We start from the raw sequence: 20,793 nt of genomic DNA on the forward strand, positions 1-20,793 counted from the left end.
GCAACCCCATCTCTAGCCTGTTTCTAGCTGCATCTCTCACTATTCACAGCCCCCCTGGCTGCAGCCCCTGCCTGGTTTATACCCTTGCTGCTTTAGGGGCCTTTGATGGAATGGGCTACCAGACGATGGCTCTGCCCATCTGGACTAGAGTCTGCAGCAGGTGGCCCATCAGTGAGGGCACAGCCTGTGCCAGGGACACCAGCAGCTCCTGGCTCCCCAGTGCCTTCAGTGAGCAGCTGGCTTGTGCTGCTCCCTGACAACCTTCTTGCATAGACTCCTCCTCCAGCATTTTTCAACTCATGCAATTCCTAAGCCAGAGGGTGTCAAAGTACTCAGACACCCATCATGAATTGCCTCCCATGAATCTATCCCACCTCACCTTATAAGCTTATGGTCAAACTGTAGACAGAAACTGATCCTCAGCAGGTGTCAGCATTAAAAGCTGTCAAGGAGTCATAAACCTCTAAAAGGAATAAAAATTAGACAAATTTAAATATAAGTTTTGCTATTAACTACATTTATCATGGTTGTCATCACTTAATGATTTTCCCGTATGTATATGCAATTAACACAGTTTACTGATAGATGAAATGAACCCGGGAAGAATTATGACATGGCAGCTCTTTCAGTAGCTCAAACCTATCACATTTCCACTCCTGATCCTGTGCAATACACAGCAGGGTATAAAGTGTATAACCAAACGATGTGAACTGACTATCAGAAGATCAAACATTTCGCACTGCAAGGTGTCCTAATGCAATGCCAGGAAGTACCTCTCTGTATATAGCATACCTTTGTTTGATACATGAAATATTCAAACATCATCTAAAGTGCTTGGAGCAAGAGAAGCACAGGTATACGGGTACATCATTTTACTTGGGCCTTTTAGCTTTCTTCATGGGAGAGAGACATCTGAGTAGGAGCTGGGGATCTAAGGGATATGTAGTACGTAGGAAATGTGTACGCTTGCTGGCACTACCCACCCCTCCTGCCACATCCACTCTTCTTCTTGTCTCTAATGATGCTATCGTTCCATCATGTTGTGTTGAAGTGGGAGTAGCAGCTATGCAAGATGAGCCACTTACAGTTCAAATAAATGAAGCAAATCTAACAGTGAATAAGACACTAATAATCATCACACACACTGTGAAACTGCCTGCTTTTCTCTCTTGGTAAGCACATCACTGCTCTGAAGCGTTATACGTTAATAAATGCAACTTATTAATAAATTCCTACTAATCAATGAACAGAAAAATATGCCTAATTTTTTTATGTTAATGCTGGCCTTGCCAATGCCATGCCAAATATTTTTCAAAAAATTTAGAAAAAGACAATTCACTGTAAAAAGTAATCTTTTTGCTCATTCATATTTCTTGGCTGCCTTGCTTGAATGATGCTAGTTCACCTAAATATAGTGTGTTCTTCACATGGTGTAAATTTCCATTATTGTCCATGCTATATCCAAATACACATGTAAAAATATCTAAGGAGGTGTCTTAAAAAGCCTGTTGTGACAGAAACTGCAAATGAAACCATGTGACATGAGGAATGTAGTTTTATTGGACTGCTGTAGTTAGTAAGGCATCTGGAAAGTATATTACCAAACTTTACCCAGTTAATATCACCCTTTCTTGCTTATCCATCTTGCCTCCTGGCATATTTTTCCTCCACATTTCCATTTCACCTGGGGAAGGTGTGACATTAGCTTGTCATCTGACTGACTAGGTTCCAGCATCACTGCTGTAATCACCTCCCATCACCTTACTTAAGAGTAGAGGAGGAAGGTACTGTCTCTTCACTGTTTAGATGGGAGGAACCACAGTCTCATTTCCTATATTTTTTAAGGGAGTGCTCTCCATCTTATATAAATTATGGTTTAATCAGGAACCTGGAAGACCTATTGAATAATTGTCCTCTCTGAGTCACAAAAATAAGTTATCAAACAAACCAGCTTGTTAGATCTAGCAGGAAAGGGGGAGAATTTATTCCTACCTTCCTAAAGATACAAATCATGACAGCAAACCTCCTTTCTCCAAAATAAAGGGAAAAAAGAAAGAGAAAGAAAGTTCTTTGCAGAAATTTTCTTTAGGCAGTGTAGAATAATGCTGTGGGAGAGGGAGCCCTTCCACTGGCTGCACAAGAATGAGTAAGATGTAGATTATGCTTAGGCCTTGTTCCAGCAATTTAGGCACGGAATCATCTTCTCTTCCCAAATTTCGATGATATAGCCAAGCACTCATGAGGGCAAGAAAGTGTAGTCCTTGAAGTGAGTGTGTCTGTCCTAATAGTTCAGTAGTTGAAAAGCAGAGCTCTGGGGGAGTGGAATGGACCCAGAAATCATGCAGTAATAAAATCTGGAGCAGCAGAAATTTGAAGCAGCCATTGTTTTTTTATTAGCAAAATTATCTCCAAAAAGCAAAAATGATTGACCAAGATGGACTTGCACAGAGAGAGACCATAATCCACTAGTGCCTCTTAATACAAAACAATTCTTATGGAATAAGCATAAATGAGAGTACAATTTTGCACAAACACAAAACCCTCTCAGATACCCATGAAAATCAAGGTGCAAAATACAACATAGTGTCTGGTTGACAGAGATGGATAGAGAGAGGGAAAGAGGGAGGAAGAGCCATTGACAGCTTAGAATTAGGTCTGTTTATATTTGAAGAGTGTAAGATTGAAACTTGGGTGTTTAACCTGTTCAGCACTGGTGAGCCAAGGGTCTGCAGTGTGAGGTGTAACAGCTTGCTCTGACTGTGCCGTGCATCCACCACTCTAGAAAAGAGGAAAAATAGTCCCCCTAGTGTACCAATGCTGTAAGAAGCAGGAGGATCTCGCTTGATTCACTAAATCTGCTGCAAGTTCTGCTACGGCTTGTGAGCAACTGCATCAAGATATTGTAGTAAACCGTCTGGCTCTGCTGATCACAAAACTTGTAGTTTTTGGAGCAAGAAACCATGAACACTCACAAATAACGAGCATTAAAAAATAAACGTGTATTTTAACACATTTAAATGATGAAGTAATTTGGCTTTGCATTGCTGTATCATTCTGTATCTTGCTTTCCTCACACAGGAAAGATATCTTCTAGAAAAAAGAAGAAGTATTATATACAGTATAGTATTATATACAGTAATACTATTTTCACAAGTTGTTAGCTTTGTAGCTGAGAGGTAAATCCGAGCACATTTTTCTATTCAAAAGTACCACTTTTATTGCTTCAGTTAAACTGCAGACAACTGTTCAGGGAAAAAAGTTGAGTTTGAAAGGGAGAAAGTATTCAGTGTGACCAGGGACTACCACTCTTCCTGGATGCCAGAGGTCCAATACACCACGCAAAATACAGGATTTGTACCATTTTGAATTTGTACCCTCACAGAGTAAGTGATAATGGAGCGTCCTCCATGTGAAGGTCTTGATCATAGTCCTCCTATCAATACTTTTAGGTACAACAATGCAAACTTGGCCTTTTCTGCTAGGTGCTGTAGTGGTAGGTAAGAAGGTAAAGCTGTGGCTCCATAACCATTTTCCTCTTGGGTATGCTGAGAGAGAGCCACAGATAAAAAGATTCAAAGAAGACCAGAAGATCTCTGCTACGGATACAACACAGCTGGTTGGGAAGTAGTGTTTGACATTCTGTCCTTCAACCATTTTCCTCAAGTTGGCAGTGCTAGGGTGCACCTGGCCGGTTGAGTTCCCTTTGCACCCTGCTGTCCACCCGAGTCTGCCCTGTGGCAGATTAGGAGCTGCCTTGCTCCCTCACCTTTTTGACTGCTGATGCAAGAGCTAAATCACATTTCCAGAGGCACATCAAGGGTGTGTTTGGGCTGGGGGGCAGGGGAGGAAGTAGGGCGATGGTTCTTCACAGTAAGTAAAAAGACAATATTGGACTGACACTTCTTGGGGAATGGTTGGTGGAAAGCCCCAAAGATGAGCAGCAAAGATTGGATGGTGCCCAGGGACCAGGTGTGGAGCTTCTACAGGACCCAGGTCTCCAGCTCCACAGAGGGAAGGGCAGCTCCAGGGTTAGCAGAAGAGGCTCTTACAACTGTTCAGGTTAACAAGGAGGCCAAGACTTATGCAGAATCATTACCTGCAGGGATTTTGTTTTCAATTTTAGAGAGGACATTGGCATTTCCTGCAAGAGTAGGCTAATCATGGCAAAAAGAGAGGCAGTATAGATCTCACTTTGGGAGGAAGGAACTCTTGAAGCTCTGTCTGAGTGTCTGTTTGGTTTGTTGGTGTGTAAGGGATGCAGTAGATTTGTGTGCGTACAGCACTGTGCTTATTTGTGTGCTGCAACATATGTCTCAGTCAGTGTGTTTGCTAACGAAAACCCCTCAGTAGTCATTGCCGGGTTTAATTGCTTAGACAAGCTGAAGAACTTGGAAAGTTGTTTGTGCATATCCCCTGCAAAAAGGATCCTCCTAAAAAGAAACTATAAAAAAATTCCTTAAATTTCCTTTCAAATCCATATACAGTATTTGCCTTCAGCGTGTCTGCTTTCCTGGAGACTGCTGAGGCAATCTCTGCTACTCACTCCCCCATTTACCAGCTGTATTTTGGATGGCTTGCAATGATATGGATGTTGATTATGGCCTTCACAACACTGCCTGGTTTTTCCATGGAATCGTCCTAAGGGATGAGACCGCAGGAAATTCTCAGCTGACCAAAAAGCAGCCCAAGATATTAGTTCAGTGTATTTTCTTTCATGAGTAAGAAGCAGATAAGATTTCAGCGCAAATGGTGCATTTTAATTATGTTTATAAGTGAAATGCAGAGCAGATGTTGGAAGCACCATTTCAAGTACTTCTTCCTCATCCCAGAGGCAACATTTCAATGTTAATATTGTATATCTTTCAAGAAAGGCTTGATTTGAAAAACTTCTAAAGTTAAATATCTTTTTGGAGCACTTCTGGGTCCCCATGCATTTACATGTGAATTCATTTCTTGTTTCTGATTTTTTAAATATATACAAAAACCTAATTTCGTGATTTTGTCCTTAGAATAAAGAAAAAAAAAATGTTTTATAAAAACTTGAAGAACTCAAAGTAAATTGGATATTCCTTGCCCATCTCACTCCCTGCAACATAAATTCTCCTTCTCCTGTACATGCATGTACACACACACAAATATATATATATATATATATATATATACATAAACATGCACTCCTTCACATTCCAAACACTACTGGATGTTGGATCTTAAAATCATATTGTAAGAAATATTAGACTGTCAAGTGCTGTGACTACAAGTGGAATAGTGCTGATATTCTCAGATTTCTTGGCTATCACATGCTAAGATCAATATTGTCAATACCTTTAATAATGAGATAATAACTTCAAAATATTGCCAGAAACTTGCTTAAAATGGAAAAGGTACATTATATTAAGCTTAGAGACTAGACTGCTTTTTTCTGTGTTTTTGCTCCTGACAGTCTTTGAAAAGCAGGTTGTTTGCACTAGTAACAGAAGTACAGTTTTAAGAGGGCAGAAAGATGCACTAATATTTATATGAAGCTGTAATGCAGCAAAAAATTAGATAGACTGTTATTCTACTATATTGCCAGAGGACTGTATTGATCTTTGAAGGGTTAAAATGCTACCGGGTTACATTAATGTCACCCTTCAGCAATCACTGGCCAATAACATATCAGCAATCAATGCTGCAGCGTGTTGTTCGCGACACTCGGTTTTTGAAGACAAGTGGCTGATGTGTTTTGACGATGAGAAAAAATAGTCTTGGAAATCCTTGCAAATCTCCACTGAGAGGGGAAGATATATATGAAACAAACTGTTTCCATTAGAAAAAATGGTAATGTTTGCCTTCATAAGTAACAACATTTTATGTCAGTTCAGTGGAGCAGCGAATGAACCAAAACTCTGCTAACCTTCAAAATGGAAAGGATTCTGTAAGTAGGATTTACATAGTCTGAATATTTTATATTTTGAGTGCTCATCACAGCTCGCATAAACTAACACTTAAATATATATCTCCAATAAAGAAAACATTTGACTTCTGTTGAAGTAAAGCAGTGAGACACGTTTTGGCTTGTGAATACAGACGCAGGTTTCTCAGTCTCTGCTCCTTTTTTTTTCCTGGTAGCAATTTTCTTCTATCAAGTTCTCGTAATTTGTGCACATCCAAAGAAGGCAACACAAACCTCTTCACTTTGGCACAAAAGAAATTTAAAGAAAAAAGAAAAACATTAACTTAAACAGCCATAAAGAAGAAGTACAAAGAGGGGAATAAATAGAGGCTGTGAGATAACACAAGGGGTTAAAGTCCTGCCCACTGTCTGCATATATAAAATTATATCACCTTATCTGAAAAGTTTAGGCTCAAAAGAAAAGCCTCCGTTTAAAATACCTTGTAGGTTTATTAAATCTTTAGGCTGAAGATTACAGCAAGTGTTTTGTCTTTGGTGAGTAGCTGTTTGTCTCACTTTATTTACTTGGTATTGGGTATTTGTCAATGTCATTTCATATCTGCAGAAAATTCATACGTTCTATGGAAGTATGTATGTGTGTGAGTGTGCTGAAGGTCACATGACTGTTTCATCCTATTTGGTGGAGCAGCTTGACTTTTTTTCCCTTGCTTTTGGTGATGGTTGTGAGTGCAGAAGTTGATTGACAGATGCATGCCAGAAACCCCCATTCTCCTTTTCAAAGACTACATATGATGGATTGCGATCTTTCAGCTCAGCAGGACACAGGGACCATGCAAGCTGTAATTGGTCAGGTATGGAGTCAGCCATTTCTCAACTCCCCTTTTATTTTTTTTTTTTTTTCACAAGGGTCTAACCATATGATTCACATAATTCATATTTACAGTACCATCTTTCTATCTGTATCTTCAGCTACTAGCGAGTGTAGTACTGAAAGTGAGAAAGGGAAAAGAACCACAATAATCCAGCCAGGGAATCACTAGTTAAACCTGAAATACCATGCTTTTCTCCTAATAACCCCAGTTTATAATTTAGTCTGAGATTTGCCAAATCAATCTATTTATTAATTTACTGTTGTATTTTGTTTAAATGTGCTGAAGTAGAAGAACTGAGGAGTGAAAGTGTTATGTTTGCTGGGGAGTTGCTTTCTATTTCTAATGCTGTGCATTATTTCTATATTGACTGTATTCCTGTACTACAGGCTGTGCTTTTTTTTTTTTTTTTTTTTTCCTTTTTTCTTATTTTACTCCTAACCCATATAATATGTGATTGAGCTTGGTAAATGTACTAGTCTTTGCTGCTGCAGAGGGGCAGCCTGCAAATTAAACACTGCCACAATCTGAAAGGTCCAGGTGGTCTGCTCGTGCTTCCTAATGCAATCCAGCACAACAGCTTTAATAAACAGCTCTATTTAGTTCTCCCTCCCTGTATCCAGGGAAGTGAACTGGTCTGGGGCTGCTGTGATGAAATGCCAGAAGAATATCTCTCAAAGGCCTCACAAGCTGATTTTTAGAGCTTTTCCGTTTTGTCGTCTTTGTCTTCCAAATGGGTCAGTGAGTCCTCTTTCTGTTTTGTGATTTCTGATAAGTCTGTAGTTTTTATGTGTGTGTTTTAACCGTGTTGTTTCCAGCTTTAGCCAGAACAGAGTACAATCATTGTCTTTTCATTTGTTTCAAATAATAACCTGAAGTGGGGAAAGAAATTAAATAATTTTGTCCTGTTGTACAGGGAGGGCTGTTTTCCTATGAATGCAGCTGGAGTTGGATGAGGGTGTCTGTTTTTCGTTTTCTAACAAAATTTTAAGTGCTCAACACTTTCTCATTAACCACTGACTTGTAAATCAGTCTCTGGCAAAGGGTATTTTTTGAACTCTCAAAAGTTTGTGGTTTTTTTGCATATGTTTCCAGTGTACTGAACGCATGCTGCTGAGGTGATGACATACTATTTGTTTTTCCTATATGTTGATACAATGGTGAAAAAATAGCATCCTACATGCTGTTTTAAACTAAATTATGGCAAAGCACAGAAGTCCTTCAAAACACATGGTTTATTAATACCATCACACAGAGTAATGCATTTCTGGGTGGAAAATGTCAAACATGTAATACCATGTTTACCACAGACTTTTATTGCGTTAAATATTTTAAAAATAGAAGATACATTTTTTATTAAAAATCCCCCAAACATTAACAGCGTTCTATTAGGATGGCTTAGACCTAAAAAGTGGGGCATGTTTGCCAGCATTATATTGTGTGAAAATACATATTTGAGAGTCAGTTAATTACCTTTTTGTGTAAATTTCTTCAGTTTTAAGGATATATATTTAATGATTCTAAGGCAGATATGATGGCAAGGTTTTAAGCAAGTACACTTACAAGAAAACGTACCCTGAAACCTTGATAAATCTCAAAGCTTGTAATATCTCTTTACTGTAACTTTTGCTTTGGCATGCAAGAAAGTGTAAGCTAGCTATTTTATGTTTTAAGCTTGCTAGCTCTCCAAAAGTGGTTTTGAGGCTTTAAAGGCTATGAGCATGTTTTTTTCTGTGTGTAACATTCCATATTTCATCAATTAAAAAAAAGTTCAGTGAATGTCTGGAAAAATGTTTATATTGTGTGTTAGTGTATTTCATTTCCTAAAAATCAATAACAGGGACATGCACTTCAAAGAAAAATACATTTCACTATCTTAGGTGGCTAACTTCCTTGGGTTGATTTTTTTATGTCAGAATTTCTGGATATTATTCTTGTGCAACGTAATATTTGAAATGTTTCAAAATAGTCAGATGTTTCAAATATTTTTAAGATGTGTGTATGTGCATATTTACATATCATACATGTAATTGTGCACATCCAAACGTTTTCATAAATCCACAAAATATTTTTGTTTTGATTAATTGTCCAGTGTTTGGTTGTTATTAGCTACATGTGAAGATAGAACAAAATGCTTATTTTTTTTCAGATAAAAATTAGTCTATTTTCTAATTGTACAATCAATGATTTACTTAAAACTTGGAAGCACACAGCAATCAGTGTAATTACCATACATTGCTGAAAATAGAAATAGGCTTTCTCTGTGGACTCTAATACTCAGCTGACAAGAGAAAATAGCTCACATAACAAGCCCTGTGCCATAAAATATTTCCACACTATGTCTATTTTTATTATTGATAAATCATGAATAAGTGCATCTTCAGTATATGTATATTTTTAGAAGAGACATTTATTTTCTGATTGTTTTACAAAAAGTTCTTAAGAGTCCTTCTTAACTTTCAAACCTCTAAAAGCAAAAACTTTAAATAAATGTTTATCATTTGGCTTTTAATCTTTCAGAATTATTTTTTTCTCCAACTGTGAGAAGTAAATTTTGTCTTGACTAATCCTGCAGATGTAGCTTTAAATTCAGTCTTGTTTGCTGCTAATGGAGTGTGAACTTGCCTAATTAAAAATCCAAACTATACACGTATATCCCTGCTCCAATGGAGATCAGAAATATTAGCAGTTATTGTAGTTCAAGCACTAGTCTGTGTATGACACGAAAGTAATAGCAGGAGCATGCTGATTTAAAGGCATTTTCAACACCAAGTACTTGTACCTCATTAAATGCGTTTTCCACTTTTTAAAAACTATTCTTGATTTCATTTGTCTCATCAGGGTCCACAGTGGCTCCCACTGGTGATGGCAATGGTAGGCAGCATGCTACAATCCTGACCATTACCTAGCACCTGGGTGTACTTGCTCCAAGGTGTGGAATTGCTTGTATACCTTCCCTCTGGATTTTTCCTCCCCCAAGCAAGCAATTAAACAGCCAAGTACTCTGAAGAACAACCTCCTTACCTAGTGTGTCAAAATCTAGAAGCTCATTGCTCATTGTGATTTTGATTCATAACTGGAGTGTTTGGAATGAAACCCCGATCCCTGACAGCAATAGTCTGTTGCATCCTCCCTTGCAGACTGAACTGTAATACCCATTATTTCTTCAAATGTGTTTTGCTCTTGAAGAAACTATTAGCTAGATTTTCATGCTGTATTTATTATATATCCTGAGCCTTTCTAAATGACCAATCATTAAATGCAGCATTTTAATTACTCCTATTATGCTGTATTTTCTTTACCTTATATGCTTTCTAAATTCTGTACTGTACCATTCGCTTTTTCTTTTCCCCCCATCTTTTCTTTTCCTGTTTGTTTTGTCTTCTTTTTTTTTTTTCCCCGTTTTTTTTTTTTTTTCTTTTTTTTTTTTTTCCCTCAGACCTGAGCTTGTGAGTGACAGGTTAGTTCATCAGCATTACAGCCCTCCTGTTTTTGTCTCATCTCATGCAGACAGGTCACTGTGTCCAATCACCCTTCTGGTTCTGCTATCCCCGGGGGAGCCCAGGCCAGCCTGCCATCTTGATCCACCGGCCTGAGGGCCCGAGCTGGCTGCACATTTCTGTGTTCACTGGTTCTTTCATATAAAGTAGAATGGGAAGGGGAGGGGGGCAGCTTTAATTAGATCTCTGTAAACTGAGAGCAAGTAAATTAGGTAACATTCAGATTTAAATAAGCAGGCGTTTGCAGTTATTATTGCTATGTTTGTGTTTGCTTTTAACATGTTATGCATGTTTATTTTCTATATTTCAATTATATTCTCCATGTCTTCTCATAATCTAGTAAAAACTATTTATGCAAGCGTAAACGTGAGCTCTTTTCCCATAGAGAGCTCAGTTCTGAAGCCAAATTTATGAGACTTCTGCATTGCTGTAGCCAAGGTGGGTCTTCCCGTTCTGTGGTTTAGTTTGTTGCTTTTAAAATTTGTTTTGTTCCCCCCACTCAGATTAATAACAATAGAACAGGAATGTTTCAGAGAAGCCATTAATTTCCATAACTCATGGGTCACTTTTCAGAAGTTTGATCTGTTCTTAGTTGTTTTGTATTGCAGATCAATGCATATCCAGTTTATTTTTTACCAAATGTAGATTGGATCTATAATGTTAGTTTGGCTTAAGCAATCTCTAAGTGTTACTTCTTGTAGAAGCAGGGAAGACCTTTTTCTCTTGGAATCCCCATTTCCAACTCTAATATAAAATACAGAAGTGTCTATTAACATATACAAACAGAAAAGAACCATCTTACACACAAATTTAAGACCCACTTTTGTAATACAGCGAGGAATTGTGCCCTTTTTTGTACTGTATGGGACAAATCCCATTCTCTAGCAAGAATTAGACCCATCCCTGTAAGCATGACTACTTGCATAAGTAAGGTCAGACTACTTGTCCCCTTGTCTGCTTAGTGTATGTCCAGCACAGACATTGTTGTCCTTTACAGTCACGAGCAGTTGTTTTCTGCATCTTGAGACTGTGAAAGACTTACAGACAGGTAGACACTGACTGTTTTGTTCAGCAGTAGAGAGACAATGTAAACAATAAGAATCATGTTTGAAAAACTTCAAAAACACATTTTTTAATATTTATGAACAAGCTGGTACTCTGATAATGAAGCATTCCATCTCCACAGAAAACCACTGTTTTATGCGCTCTCTAGTATACTGTGTCCTTAAGAATTATTATTGTAAGGAGATGCAGGAATGTGGCTGTAATATTTTACAATATAAATATTTGTTCTAGAGGAGTTTGGATCTTGTTAATTTAATATATGTAAATTCTTTGGTCCTAGGCCTGGATTCCAACAAAAGAATGCATTTTTCTATTGACTTTTGTTTTTACAGCAGAAAAGATGGATTTTTATCACTTTCATTCATATTCAAAAAGATTTTTTTCTTGTTTTCACACCAAAATCAGGTTTAAATTAAAATCAGCCCTCTAAAAACTTCTTCAGTGATTTCTTCTAACTTAATTTCTTTAATCTTTTCTGTTCTATGCTACTGTGCTGTCTCAGGTGTTAGATTGTGGGTCAGGCCAATCAAGAGGTCAAATCTTAAAAAAGCTGTGATTTACAGTCTATGTATTATTCTAATTGTACAAGAAGAATAAAGTATGTCAGATGACCTTTAAATTGGTGGGCAAGCGACACTCGTCCAATGATGTAGATTTTTATCTTTTGGCAATGCATTTACATTCAAGTACCTCTGCTGTGTTTCCTAGATTCTAGACTGATAAACTAAATACCAATCTTGGCCACTTTTGTATGTACAGTACATAGAAGTGGCTGCTGAGCCTCTTATCTTGCTTGACCTGTAGCTGTAACAAAATTTTTATTTTATTGTCTGATCTGGACTGCAATTCAAATGGAAGAAAATGAAAGGACAATTGAAGACAAATTGTATATATAATTTTCAACATTAGATGAGGACACGGCAAATTATTCTCTTTTTTTTTTTCTTTTTTTTTTTTTTCCTGTGATTTACATCTATCAGTGACTTTTGCTTGTAATGGTGGTTCTTATTCTGAAGCTGTAAAAATGGCAGGAAGAACCTCGGATCAGTCAGTTCTGAATATATGCATGTTTATCTCATGAAACTTAACAAGACTTAAAAGTATGCTTAAAAGTTGGTCAGCAAATCACTTAAGCCCATATAAGAAGTCTGCAGCTGCTAAATCTCCAGGAGCATAGTGCAATGCTTAACTCAATGGGACTCCTCACATAAATAACGCTTTGCAGGATCTGGTCCAACTTGCCTATTGAGTAACTGTCATTGCTAATAAATATAGCAAAGACTGGTTTAAATGCTAGTTAAATAATTGCCATGCAAACTCTTTAATCCTAAAAGTCAGTTCTAATTATAAAGATAGGCACTCAAGGCTCTTGAACACTACTTTGAGGATGTCAGGGCTACAGGTAAATGGACTTTAGCTTCAGGGTTTTTGTTTTATCACTGGCTTTGAAACCTCTGTGATATGTAGGACTATTTCTTCAAAAGAGAAAGATTAGCTGTTGATATTTGCTGCTGATTCTCTGTTGACTGGTAGTGCTGTTCCATAGAAGAGCTATATCTAACTGCTAGATCAAAAGAAAAATTTGAAGATCAAGAGACTGTTCAAAATTTCTACCATTATTAAAAGTGGTGGGAGAAAGTTAAAAAAAAGGCAGGGGGAGGGAGGGGATGGCTACAACGTGCACACCCCAAAAATCTTTATTCCAAGCCATCCTTACATGGTGAATGACATATAAAATATATTTTCTTAAGACGTTTAGAATAAATTTTGTAGTAAAAATAAGCTTGTTTTTTCTGCCTAAGAGTGGTACAATTTGTATATGCCATAGTATAATACAGAAAAGCTAGGTCCAACCAACTTACATGCATAGACTTCCTTTTACTCACGTGAGTAATAGCATTTGATGTCATTAGCACTGGTGCATGTACTTGAAGTTGAGGAAATGTGTTTCAGAGATGAGAGCCTCAGAAACAGATCTTGCTCTCTGGTGTAGCTGCACAGCTGTCCTATGCCCTTGGCTCATGTGAATGAGGATTTACAGGGTAGGACACTGATAGCTGTTCTTGTGAAAACAGATGGGTCTTGTCTTGATGGTCTTTCCTGTACCACCTTACTGTGGTATATAATTTGATAAGCAGTGCTGCAAAATCTTACTTGCAAGAGTAATTTTTGGTCCTGTGCTATTTCCACCGAGTATTACCTAAACTACTTGCTAAATAACATCTGTTCCTATAGGTAACTCTTTCTGGAATGGTGGTCTGAGCCCACAGGAGGGGAAGGGCTCTGTAAAGAGAAACATATCCATAAGCAAAAGAAAAAAAAAGTTAGAAAGGAACTTCATGCTGCTTCAGTCACTGATTCCATCGAGTAATTTTTATTTTACAAGTTTTGTTTCAAGGATCTCAGACTCACGCGTTTTGAAGACACAGTCCGGCTGTGTAATGGCACTTCCATAAAGAAAATATTGTAAGGGCAACAATTAAAGAAAAAAGTTCTTTTTAGTCACTCCCTGCTATGAAAACAAGAGTTTCAAGCAATAGCAAGTAAGAGTGTGAGGTTTTTATGAGCAGATTAGTGAAAGTCATGTTAATACTATTACACAACAGCTGCTGTTAGACATATTTTAAGAAATAATTGTTTATTAAAATGTTGCCCTTTTCTCTAAACTGTTTACATCTCCAACTGCTTTTCCACCTACACAGGCAACCTGTGAAATTCTAACTCACCTTTTACTTGAGCTTTGCTCATGTTTCACATGCAACGAAATATGGAAAACTTTTACCAGAACAAAACCTCTGTTTTGGGTTGGTTTGTTTTTTCTTTTGAAGCTGGAGGCTTTAGCTCATTGCTTGAAGTCACCTTTGGTGTTTTTTTGTTGTTGCTTTTGTTTGTTTGTTTGTTTTTAATAAATAAATAACTTGGCAGCATTGAGTAAGACTGAAGCAAACTAAGATTGATGCAAAAATATTAATGACTAAAACATTTAATATCCTTATTTCAAGCTTATGATTTAAAATCACTTTGTCTCACATCAACGGCAAACTAACAACAGCTTCCATTTATTCACAGTACAACTCATTAAAGGCCATGATTATTATTTTTTTTATTTATAACAATAGAGAACTGTGCCAGATTGTTACCCAATCCAGATTTAGAAAAAAAGAAAAAGGCTAACGATGCAAAAAACTTTGATAATGTATAAGTTTGGCAGTTTTGAGATGCCGTCCTACTGGCTATAGCTGTTGATACTGGAAGCAGATGCTGCCACGTGCTTCTAGAGTTCTTGACTTCCCACTGGCTCTGTTAGGCAGGACTCATCCAGCGAGGCCTGAGTGTTTTTATCCTTCTTTTAAGGCACGGTTAGGTCCAGAAGCATGTGAGGGGAAATTTTTCATTCTATTTTCCTGATCAGAGATTGTTGATGAGGGAAAAATGTATAGGTTTCCCATGAAGGCTGTTCTGTTTAAACTGAAACAAAATAATCTAGAATAAAGGAGAATTGTGCTGCTCTAGGAAACAAAAAGGTGTCTTAGGATTCCTGGCAGTAAGTCTAACCTTCCTTCCATTGTGCTCATTCCTTTCTTTATACAAAATGTGCTTCAAATTCTTAAAACGGATTATACAAAGCAGAAATAATACCTGCAAACAGGAAGTTCCCAGTCATTTAGAGGAAAGGTTAAAAATTGTGGCAAATGTAAAAGTAGCTTCCAATGTGGAAGAATAAAGCAGAGAACATCAAACTAATTTCACTTAGTGTCATTCATTGTGATTTATCATTATAGCCAAGGAAATCTGATCTTGGAGCTGAAACAATTTTGTCCATCAAGAGGAAAAAAACAACCCCAAAAACCAGAATGTTCCAGCTTGGTTCTTATATCCTTAGGGTTGAAATACTGAATTCAGAAATGGGTAAGCTTAATCTTGCCGCCAGATTTGACAAGATGCTGGTTGAACAATAGGCAGAAGTGGTGGTTTGTGCGTCGTAGTGCCCATAGTCAGAAATAAAGAAAAACAAGATTTTTTCAGAAGTCTGGATGCAGTATTCACCATCTGCTCCAGCTTCTCTCCTTTATCTCACAGAAAATGTCTGTGTGCAAGCCTGACAGAAGACAAACTGGAGTGCTCTAAAACAGCATGTGAGGGTTTGCAGTGGTTATTAACACAGTTTTCTTTGTTTGTTTGTTTATTTTAGTCCTGTTGCTAATTTGAAGAGTTAACCATTTAAGTATGTCCAGAAATACACCCATAGATTTATTGGGAAAACCCAGGTGAGCACCTTATTGTGCATTAGACTGTGACACGAAAGGCTTGGGTCTAACCTGGCCTCATCAGGATACAGATATGTACAGCTGAAAACCAAAAAAAAAGAAAAGCCAGTTCTCCATCTCCACTCATTTAATCCTGGAGAGTCTGGCAGGCAGGGTAGGGGGCAGGCTGCGTGGAGCCATAAACCTGGAGGCTGCATCTGAAATCTTGGAGGGGTGAGCGATGGACTGATTGGTGGGTGTCTGGAAAAATAAGACCTGGATTTTGAATAGTCAAACAAAAGCAACAACAAAAAACAAAACAAACACAAACAAAACCCAACCAACCAACCAAACAAAACCACAAAAAACCCCACAGAAAAACCCAAACAAAAAACCACAAACAAAAAAACAACAAAAAACAAACAAACCTGAAAAAAAAACCAAACCAAAACAAAAAATACCCTGAAGTTTGTTCCCTCGAATATAATGGCTTCTGTTTGTTTTTTAAGTTCATGCTGATCCTTAGGAAGAGGAGAAGCTGAGGGTTGCCCCCAAACTAGGGATTTGGAGTGACTCTGTCATGAATTTTAATCCAAGAGGCACTGTGGTTATTCAGCAAACCTTTGTTCTATTCTGCTCATGTCCTTATGCTAGACCCATCACCGCAGTTATTAGATCTCAAAGATTACATTCTGTGATCTAGTGCTTTCTAAATCCTTAAACCATAGTTTATTTATTTAAAAGGTTATATCCAGCATTGGATTGGATTGTAAAGCACCCTTTGACTCTCTCATGAAGGACACAGTAGAAACACATGCTGCTGGAAGAGTATTTCCTTCTGACCATGAAACATCATAGCATTTTATTGAATTAAGAACTGCACAAAGATCTGTACTTTTAATTTGGCTTGTGTATTGAGAATATTTTCTTTTTATCTAATTGGTATCATGATGTCATTTATTTCTGATACAACAGATACATATTAGGATATGTAGGTGAATTTCAGTTACTCTCTAAATGAACAAAAAACCAAAAAAACCCACCCTAAAAAGTAGCCTCATATTTCTCTTAAGAAATCAAAAGCACACTGAACCTCAAACAGATGTTAAAAATTAGTACGTTCAGGATGTGTTCTTGGGATCTCTTTTGATGTGATGTTTACCAGGATTCTTCACGAGTAACTCTGTGGAGCCAAACAGTTACATTAGGGTAAACATGATCACTGGCAGCTTTTAAGTTTGTTCCATCAGATTCAGAAGCCCTTACATGAGCAAATTTACCAGTGTAGTCTACAAGGCTTGATTAATTATGAACTGTGTGATGTGACTCCCAAGCTAACCAGCAAGAAGGCTCAGAAAGCGAGAGGACACTAAAATTGAGCCCAGTGTGGTCTGTTCTGACTGATACTAATTATACTGTATCCAAACTGATCTCTCTTCTTTTTTTTTTCCAATCAGTCCTGCAAGGGAAACTGTAAAAATTCTCATGCAATTTCCCTTAATTCTGGAGAAACCAAGACTGAAATTGGCACTTGAAAAGAGAAATCTGATTAAAAATAGCTCTTATTGTTTCATTTTTTAATGCTTGTGTTTGGTTATTATTCTTTTTTGAGACATTCAGCCCCTGGAGATAGTAGCCTGATTCTCCTTTATGCTGAACCTCTTTATACCATCTGGTAGTACAAACCAGCTCTAAAGTGGGTGTAAAAGTAATTTATTTATGTGTACTTCAAAGCTCTTATATTTTCAGAATGGTACACTGCCATAGTGTAAATGGGAATCAGGCCCAAATAGATGGACTGGAATTTTCATTCTTTTTCAGATGGAAATAAAAAAAGAATAGGCAGAAATCAATCCGGGGGAAGGGAGAAAGGACTAAGCTTTATTCAGCTACAAATATGTGTTCATTAACATCCATTCTGAATTGAAAAACAGACAAGGTGAAGGGGCTTAATCCTGTTTTACCAGCCACCATTCATACCTTTGCTGGCAGTAAGGAAAAAATGAAAAGGAGGGAAGTGAGCACCAGTCGAGCCCTAGTATTCAGTACCTGACAACACAAACAAATCAAATAAAAGGCTGCTTTCTCAATCAATCACATATTAGTGTTTTCAAAATGAATATGGTTAAAAGAAAAAGCTTAATATATTTATCTCTCTTTTTTTTTTGTCCTTTTTTTTTAACCCCATGGGCTGCAGTGTTCTCTCTGTGACATTTGACAAAGATCTATGTTTCCAGGGCATTATTCAGTTAGTACACCTGGATTAGTGAAAAAGAAAACAAATGAAATTCATAGGAATTAATGTCAGTTAAATTCTCTCTATATTTTATAATGTCAGATGAATTCTTCAACTCCAAGTCAAAGGGTGAATAAAAAGAGCAAACAAAGAGAGAAGAAGCAAAACAAAGAATGACAGTTATGCTAATGAGAAACATCTTAAAATTTAGTCAGACATGGAAAAAAATATTAAAATATCAATTTCTGGGGTTGACCCAAGAATTTTCTTTGAAATTTTGACAACCTTCCTACTTGGGTGTTTTCATAATCCCTTTTAAACAGGCACATGGGAGGCTTAAGGGATTCCGTGAAGGCTGTGAGATATTTCTCTCTTTGCCTTCCCATTTTGTGAGAGCCCAAGGGAAAGATATTGGCAGGGCTTGTAGAACCTCCTATAATTGAAGCAGCCCAGTATTGCCTATCTTAAGACCTTTGCTGCTTCTGCTGCTAGTGTTTTCACCTGGTTGGCTACCTCTTCCTGAATATTTTTGAAGACAATTTCAGCTAGAATACTTCAGTGGTTACCAAGAAGGATAGGGAAATGTGGGATAGTTTAGCCCATTTTAAAGACACCCCATATTTAAGAGCAGAACTCTGAATTTGGTGAGGAGTAGAAGCGTTACGTCTGAGATACCTCTTCTGGTATTCTGTGACAAACCACATAAGTGTGTGCTTAGGCACATGGTTTAGCAGTGGGCTTGGTAAAGTTAGGTTAATGGTCAGACTTGATCTTGAAGGTCTTTTCCAACCTAAACAATTCTATTATTCAATGTTAAAAACCTTTGGGAAATGTAGTTGGCACATGTTTTCTCAGCACCTCTAAACAGCTCCATCCCCTAAAGTTTCACAGAAATTAAAGGTGTGAGAGGAACCTCAGAAAGTCATCTGTACATAGACAGGATCAGCTTATCTGAGTCACATTTGACAGATATTTAAGTGCTTCCTGAATAATTCCAGCAGCACCAATTCCACCGTATCCTTGTGCTATTAATTGAGCTTAACTATCCCTGCCTTAATGCACACTGTTATAAAGTTTTCCTTTTGTCAAAAAGAATCTCTCTTCCTCCAAGTTAAGCCCATATTTTCTTCCCTCTTTTAGGGATATCAGATTATGTCTGTCAGCCCTTGAAAGTCTAGCTTCTGACTTGGCCTGTCTTGGGAAGTGGCAGGGGTGGCACCAAGGACACTCACCCTTCTGTGTACAGAGTGATCACCCCCTGGGGAAGACAGAAGAGGAAGAGGTGTAATTCAGATGAAGATAGGACCAGAGCCAGGGAAGATATGGTTATAGTTTGAAACAAGTGCACAAGTAGTCAACCAGGACTAGAGAGTGGTGAGAGGGAAAGTAGGAGCTTCAGAGAAGAGTGTGCCCAAGAGAAGCTGGAACTGTGAGAGACAGTAGGGAAGAAGACTTGCCCCATCTGTGGGCAAGCTGAGATGAGAGGAGCAATGGAGAGAGGGCTGAACCTGGCTAGGGATAAAGACAGAAACAGAAAACCTGTAGGGCAGGTTCCCTTGCTGCTTGAAAATTTCTGCTGGCAAATCCCACTGGCAAATTATCTCAGTTTTCCTATTAAAAAAATAAAGTTACACATGCAGAATATGAAAAACATTGTATTGTTAAGCCACGTAATTCAAATGAAGCATTTGTACAGTATTAATTTGTTTTCCTTGTAAATATGTATAATAATAGACCCTTCAATTATGTAAACAACTACATATGCCACACAAATTAGATTCCTTTAGTGTGACCTCTATACATTCACACTTCCACTTAAGTTTCAAAAATAGTATTTGACAACATAGATAATAATATTTTATAATTCCTAGAAATGGCAGGAAGTTTATCTACATATGTGTGGATGGATAGATAGATAGATAGATAGATAGATAGATAGATAGATAGATAGATAGATAGATAGATAGATAGATAGATATACACACACATGGCTATACACATATTCTGGGACAAATTCCAGAAAAGTCATATTTGATTTTCAGTGTTCAGGGATTTTAGGTTTTTTTGTAATTTTTAAAGATTTAAAAAAGAATTTTTAAAGAAACATAAGTCTGGAGTCAGCACTCAAACTCCTCCGCTTACAAAACACCAAACTGAAATATATGGACTTTTTTCTCTTTTTTTCATATGAATGGTGACTTTTCTTTTAAAATGAAAATTTCTCAGAGATCTTGCCATTATTATTTGCAACAGACAAAATCCATCAACTTATCCAATAGTTTTGCTAGAACAGTGACTGACATCTAGATTTTTGTGTATATATGTAGACACTTTCTACAAAGTAGACACAAGAAACCCATATAAGAGGTGATACCTGGCTCTTACCTCTCCACAGCCAGAATTAGTTATTTCCAGTGTTAAAAATGGAAGCATTGCAAGGCGTTGCAAAGCCAAATGCTATTTCACTTCAAGTGTCTAATACAGTTTCTTTACTGCAAAGTAAAAGCTTCAGGTAACTACAGAGAAACAACACTAGATTATCATTTGAACAGATATAATTGCTACTTTCAGCTGCCTGAAGCCACTTTAATTCCTAAACTAAGACAATTTTTCTCTGATGGGAGGGGATAATTTTCTGAGACTTATTTAGCTTTTCTTCAGCATTATTTACAATTGAGACTATAATCTAATGTATGTTTCAGTAAGATCAAACCATCATACTGAAGAACTGTGAATAGGTAGCTAGTACAAACCATTTATGAGGGGCAGAGTGAGATGCAAAGGGAAAGGAGTAATAGCCAACATGGAGGTATGAAAAAGGCAGGATTAGAAGAAAGGAGGAGATGCAGGGTGGAGCATAGGCATGGCAGCTAGAGAAAAGGTGTTTTGGTAAGGCTGAATATGTCAATTATTTTTTAATAGGTTTGTTGTAGTTTTATATATTGAACTAATGGTAATAAGGACTCCGAAAAGTTGAAGA

General features: G+C 37.4%; 1 protein-coding gene across 3 annotated transcripts in view; it reads left to right on the forward strand.

Annotated features, from left to right (window-relative positions):
- The first annotated feature begins 6,642 nt into the window (after positions 1-6,642).
- POU6F2 (POU class 6 homeobox 2) overlaps positions 6,643-20,793 on the forward strand; it is a 313,722-nt gene continuing 299,571 nt past the window's right edge. For 2 of the 3 annotated variants that reach the window (XM_051610115.1, XM_051610116.1), the window contains exon 1: positions 7,362-7,502. Coding sequence is in view for 1 of the 3 variants with exons in the window: in XM_051610118.1 (XP_051466078.1) it covers positions 6,643-6,747 (105 nt within the window). In the remaining 2 variants the exon portion in view is untranslated. Of the gene's footprint in view, positions 6,748-7,361; positions 7,503-20,793 lie in introns of those variants that run through there. The other variant, XM_051610118.1, reaches the window with a different exon arrangement.

The sequence above is a fragment of the Apus apus genome, chromosome 2 (genome assembly GCF_020740795.1).
Source record: "Apus apus isolate bApuApu2 chromosome 2, bApuApu2.pri.cur, whole genome shotgun sequence".
Classification (NCBI taxonomy): Eukaryota; Metazoa; Chordata; class Aves; order Apodiformes; family Apodidae; genus Apus; species Apus apus.